Source organism: Triticum aestivum, chromosome 7A (genome assembly GCF_018294505.1).
Source record: "Triticum aestivum cultivar Chinese Spring chromosome 7A, IWGSC CS RefSeq v2.1, whole genome shotgun sequence".
Classification (NCBI taxonomy): Eukaryota; Viridiplantae; Streptophyta; class Magnoliopsida; order Poales; family Poaceae; genus Triticum; species Triticum aestivum.
The window spans coordinates 558,768,320-558,774,594 of record NC_057812.1 but is presented as its reverse complement, the minus strand read 5'-3'; the positions used below and the strand labels follow the sequence as shown (position 1 = coordinate 558,774,594).

General features: G+C 52.1%; 1 protein-coding gene across 1 annotated transcript; it reads right to left on the bottom strand.

Moving 5' to 3' along the window:
- Positions 1–480: 480 nt before the first annotated feature.
- Positions 481–3,212, bottom strand: LOC123148220 (pentatricopeptide repeat-containing protein At1g18485). The gene has a single exon (XM_044567599.1). The coding sequence runs from the start codon at positions 3,157–3,159 to the stop codon at positions 586–588; it is 2,574 nt and encodes an 857-aa protein (XP_044423534.1). The 5' UTR covers positions 3,160–3,212; the 3' UTR covers positions 481–585.
- Positions 3,213–6,275: the final 3,063 nt, after the last annotated feature.

The following is a 6,275-nucleotide window of genomic DNA, read 5'->3' as shown; positions in this document are numbered from 1 at the left end:
TGAACTGTTTATATCTTAGAGATAGACAAATGCAGGTTCAGCAACAACCACACCAACATGACAAAAGAGTTGCATCCTCAAACATACTACAGCTGTCGATTTGATCATGCAACAGCAAATCTGTAAACAGTGTGTGAAAAGCCCAAGAACATATATACATGGCCTTCGACTTTGCAAGCGCCTTCTTGCGCTGCCAACCATGAAATAGTATAGTGAATTAAGTTGCGACATAAAGTGTCGAGTTTCTAGTAGATGTGTCTCAGTAAGTCAGTATTCAACTAGGGACGGTGATATTCATATCTACAAAAGCGTCCTTTGCATTACTTCAGGAGTGCATTTACAGTTCAACTTGACAGTGAAGTTCCTGACTGAATACTCTTCTTGTTCTTAGATTTGTGCTGGGTTTAAGTGTGTGTGCAACTGTGCATGTGTAGGGTGAACAAAAATATTTCTGTTTATGCCAATTCGAAACTACTTACCTTTCTTCTTTAAATGTTCCTGAACTGTAACTTGGCTATTCTGTACAAATGTTTATGTGCATAATACAAATGGAATGCAACTTGAGAGTTCTGAATTCCACTATATTCACCAGTACTCCCCACAGGAGCAGACACCACCCCCGAAATGATGGAACCTCTTCTTGTCCCGAACCACAATCTCCCTCCCTGTCACCTTTGAGATGAGCCTGGCGGCGTTGTGGCAATCCTTGCACATCCTGATGTTCTTGAACACCCTCACCGTCGCCGGCGCGGCCGTCCTCAGCAGCCCGAACGCGACGGCCTGCTTCTCGCTGTGCCACCGCAGCGCCTCCACTTTCTCTTCCTCCTCGAGCTCGTGCAGCACGACCGTGGTGTCGGGAACGTACCCGATCTCGCGGATCCTCTCCTCCAGGCTAAGCCACATCCTTCTCACCTCGCCCATCTCAGGGAGCGTGTTTTCTCCGGCGACGAAGCTGTACACCTTGCCCGCGACGTCGATCCAGCTGCAGCCTGGCTCCTTGGCGACGCCAGTGTCCCTGAGCATCTTCCTCACCTTCCTCATCTCATTCCACCGCCCGGACCCGGCGTACATGTTGGAGGCGAGGACGTAGTGCTCGGCCTTGTCGGGTTCGAGCTCAAGCAACCTGTCAGCGACCTCGCTTCCCAGCTCTGCTTCTCCATGTATGTGGCAGGCAGAGAGCACGGAGCTCAGTATCTTGGCGTCGGGCTCCTGCGGCATCTCCGCCATGAGCGCCACCGCGTCGGCGAAGCGCCCTGCCCGGCTCAGCATGCCGATGACGCAGCCATAGTGCTCTAGCTTCGGTTCTATTTTGTGATGATGGTTTCTCATCTCCTCGAAGAAATGCAGCCCCTCCTCCAGCATCCCTGCATGGCCACATGCCATCAGTAGGCCAAGGTAGGTGAGTTCATCAGGTTCCATCCCCTCCCTCCTCATTTTGCCATATAGCTTAACAGCTTCTTTCCCCAAACCATTGACGGCGTACCCGGTGATCATCGCCGTCCATGACACCTTTGCGTCTCTTGCCTTCAACTGGTCGAAGAACGCCCTGGCGTCGTCCGCAAATCCGCACTTCGAGTACATGTCAATCAACGAGCTGGATAGAAATGGGTCATCGCAGAGGTCAGCTTTCAGGGCAAAGCAGTGCATCTCCTTCCCTAATCGAACAGCTGATAACTCTGAGCAGGCCATCAAGGCACTTGTTGCTGAAATCACTGATGAACAATGGCCTTCCATGGATTGCAACTCCCTGAAGAGCTGGAGCGACTCACCGGGTCGCCCGTTCTGCGAGTACCCGGCGATCATGGCGTTCCATGAAACCTCACCCTTTCCCTCCATTGCATCGAACAGCATTCGAGCCAAAGGCTCCGTCCTGCTGCATCGGATGTAAGCCGAGAGGAGCGAGACCCGGATGATAGGGTCCTTCTCCAGTCCATTCCTGAGGATGAATCCATGGGTGGCCTTGCCATGGAGCAGGTGCTTCGGATCGGCACATGCCATGAGCAAGCTCCCAATGCTGAACCCGTCAGGCTTCAGCCCGCAGGCATTGGTCATCTGAATGAACAGCTCGATCGCGGCGGCGCTGTTCTGCTGCGCGTGGGCACTGATGAGTGCATTCCACGAGCTCACCGTCTTGCTCCGGATGCCGGCGAAGACGCGGTCGGCGTGGAGCAGGCGCCCGCATCTCCCGTAGGCTGCCACCAGTGCGTTTGGCACCTTGTCGCCGGTGGCATCCAGGCCTCTCCGAACGGTGAAGGCGTGCAGCTCCCTCAGCCTGGCCAGCTCCGGCAGGCCGGAGCACGCCGGCAGGACGCTCAGAACGGTGATCTCGTCGGCCGGCACGCTGCCGTTTTCTTCGATCTGCATGTGCATGTCTCGCAGCAGCCCGAACGCCGCTTCGGTCTCGCGGTTCCGCGCGTACGCGCCGAGCATCACGTTCCAGGACACGACGGACGGGGCCTCTGGGAACACGCGCTCGGCGTCCCCGAGCTCGCCGCACTTGGCGTACATGTCGACCAGCACGTTGCCCACCCGCGCGGCCGCGTCCCATCCGGACTTGACCGCGAGGCTATGCACCGCCCTGCCCATATCCGACCACCCGAGCGCGGCGCACATTGGGAGCACCGTCACCAGCGTCGCCTCGTCCACCATCCCGCCGAGCGCCAGCAGGCAGTCCCGGAACAGCTCCAGGCCGCGCCGTGGGTCGCCGGAGAGGGCCGCCATGAGCGCGTTCCAGGACACGAGGTTCCGGGCCGCATCCGGAATTCCGCCGAACACCTTCTCGGCGTCCTCGACGCGGCCGCACCGGCCGTACATCGAGACGAGGGAGTTGCCGACGAAGGGGTCGCCGGGCAGGCCGAGCTTGGCGGCGAGCGCGTGGACCTGGCGCCCCGCGCCGGCGGCCCCGCCGCGTAGGAAGCCGCAGGACCTGGCGGCGGGAGGCAGCGTGAACCTGTCGGGGGCGAGGCCCTCTGAGGCTGCGAGGAGCGGCGGTAGGAGCGCGAGGGCAGCGGCATGACGGCCGGCTCGGGAGTGCTCGGCGAGGAGGGCGTTCCATTGCGGGAGCGACGGGGCAGCGGGCTTCGCCGGCGGCGGAGGAGGCTTGCTTGCGTGTGGCTGTGCGCGATGGGGAAGCGGCGCGAGGTGGACGGTGGCGGGCATGGGGTCAGCTCGGCTTGCTTATCTTGCCGAGTGACAGAGTGGGGAAGAGGAAGTGAGCTCGACCACGCCTCTGGATTTTTGTTTCGCGCGTGCATTTGTATTTTTTTTTTCGCAAAAGTAAAATAAAGAATGCAATACAAATATACACAGGTCAGTACTGACCTGAATGCAATACAAATATACACATGTCAGTACTCGGCCGAGCGAACCAACCTATGATTGAGATGTTTAGGTGGACAGTGGCATCCCCAACCCATCAGGGTTCAAATCCTGGTGCTCACATTATTTCTGAATTTATTTCAGGATTTCCGGCAATGCGCTTTCAATGGGAGGAGACGTTCGTTCCCATCGACGACGAAGCGCCTATGGTGACTTCGTAAATCTCAAGATAATATGTCAGCTCAGTCTCTCGGAGGTGAATCTAGCCTGTAGAATCTACTTCGAGGGCACATGGGAAGAGAAGGGCAGGATGCCACATGCTTCAGAGTCGCCGATGGCGTTCGTCAACTGGGCGAGACATGAAGGGAGATCAGAGGATCCGAGGAAAGAAGGGAGATGGAACTGCATCCTTGACCTCATGTCGACCAGGGTTCCACTGAAGTCAGAGCCGATGGATCCACTCCTGTACTTGTCGTCGGCGCCAGCAGCAGACTGAAGCAGCAAATTCAAAAGAGCTTTGACCAGATTGCTGAAGACGAGGACACCTACTTGTCCTTCAACATTTGGATTACTGATCCTTTGGGTGATGCTCTGTAACACCCACAATGCGGCTATATGTCCCACGTGTCGGGGCATGACTTAGAGGCATATCCGCATGGTAGGCATGTCACAAGAGGGATAATCTTTACATATCCCATGTACTGAATAAGAAAGGGATAAAGAGTCAGCTTACAATCGCCACTTCACACAATACATAAATATATCATACATCATCCAAGGTACAATCAAAGGTCCGACTACGGAACCAACATAAAGAAAGACAACCCCAAATGCTAGATCCCCGATCGTCCCAACTGGGCTCCTCTACTGATCATCCGGAAAAGAAACATAGTAACGACCCGATAGGAAGGGGTAGCGAGGTGGAGCTGCAGCAAGCACTAGCATATATGGTGGCTAACTTACGCAAATGAGAGTGAGAAGAGAAGCAAAGCACGGCCGAGGAACTAATAAGTGATCAAGAAGTGATCCTGAAGCTACTTATGTTCAAGCATAACACGAGACCATGTTCTCTTCCCGGACTCCGCCGAAAATAGACCATCACGGCTACACACGCGGTTGATTCATTTTAATTAAGTTAAGTGTCAAGTTCTCTACAACCGGATATTAACAAATTCCCATTTGCCCATAACCGCGGGCACGGCTTTCGAAAGTTCAAAACCCTGCAGGGGTGTCCCAACTTAGCCCATCATAATCTCTCACGGTCAACGAAGGATATTCCTTCTCTCAGGAAGACCCGATCAGACTCGGAATCCCGGTTACAAGACATTTCGACAATGGTAAAACAACACCAGAAAAGCCGCCCGAATGTGCCGACAAATCCCGATAGGAGCTGCACATATCTCGTTCTCTGGACACACCGGATGAACACTACGTACAACTAAAACCAACCCTCAAGTTTCCCCGAGGTGGCCTGCAAGTGGCTCTGTTTTGGACCAACACTCAGAGGAGCACTAGCCCGGGGGTTTAAAATAAAGATGACCCTTGAGTCCGCGGAACCCAAGGGAAAAGGCTTAGGTGGCAAATGGCAAAATCAAGGTTGGGCCTTGCTGGAGGAGTTTTATTCAAGGCGAACTGTCAAGGGGTTCCCATTATCACCCAACCGCGTAAGGAATGCAAAATTAAGGAACATAACACCGGTATGACGGAAATTAGGATGGCAAGAGTGGAACAAAACACCAGGCATAAGGCCGAGCCTTCCACCCTTTACCAAGTATATAGATGCATTAAAGTAAATAAGAGATAATAATGATATCCCAACAATATTCATGTTCCAACATGGAACAAACTTCATCTTCACCTGCAACTAGCAACGATATAAGAGGGGCTGAGCAAAAGCGGTAACATAGCCAAACAACGGTTTGCTAGGAAAGGGGGGGTTAGAGGCTTGATATGGCAATATGGGAGGCATGATATAGCAAGTGGTAGGCAGCGCGGCATAGCAATAGAGCGAACAACTAGCAAGCAAAGATATAAGTAATTTCGAGGGTATGGTCATCTTGCCTGCAAAGTTCTCAGAGTTGAAGAAAGCTTGATCCTCGTTAGCGTACTCAACAGGTTCCTCGATCACGTACTCGTCTCCCGGCTCTACCCAAGGCAAGAACACAAGCAAAGGACCAACAATCAATCACGGTGCAATGCACAATCAACATGATGCAAAACATGGCATGATATGCGAGATGTGATATGCAATGCATATACGTGCTCCGGAAGGAAAAGATTGATCAAGGCATCAACTTGGAAAACCAAGTGTGCCGCTGGAAAGATGAGATGATTTCAGTCGAAATCGATATAAAGATCACCGGAAACGGATGCACGGTTTGCAAATGGCAAGCAAAACAAAAATGGCACAATTATGCGATTAACAGCATGATGCCATCTAGAATGCAACAAGAAACTAAGCTGCTGCACTCCAACATAGCAACAAAGCATATGGAAGTGATTTACTCAAGATGCTTGACAAAACATGAACACTGAGCTACGGCTAAATCACACAAGAGCAGGTTCAAACAAGCATGGCAAAAGTGCAAAAGATATCAGCATCACAGACTTAGTGAAAATACTATCATGCCAGAAAATAATATCAGGAAGCCATGTTTAGAGCAAGCAAACAACATGCTACATGAACATATCAAAGCAAACAAAGGCATGGCATGGATCTACTAAAAGCATAGAACAAAAGTCCCTTACTGATCATGATCCAAAAAGACACAAAAGATATGATGGCACCCATGTAAACATGGCATAAACAGAGTTATGAAGGCATCTTTGCGAGCTCAAATAACTCACCAGAAGGCATTGCATGAGAATATAAGCATACTAACAGCAAGATGACATGTTCATGAAGCTAACCAAGGCAAGATCAAGTTCATAGCATGCTTGGAATCACTAGCAACAAC

Bases quoted from the DNA above. Each gene is read 5' to 3' on its own strand.
- LOC123148220 (XM_044567599.1), bottom strand. From the start codon at position 3,159: ATGCCCGCCACCGTCCACCTCGCGCCGCTTCCCCATCGCGCACAGCCA.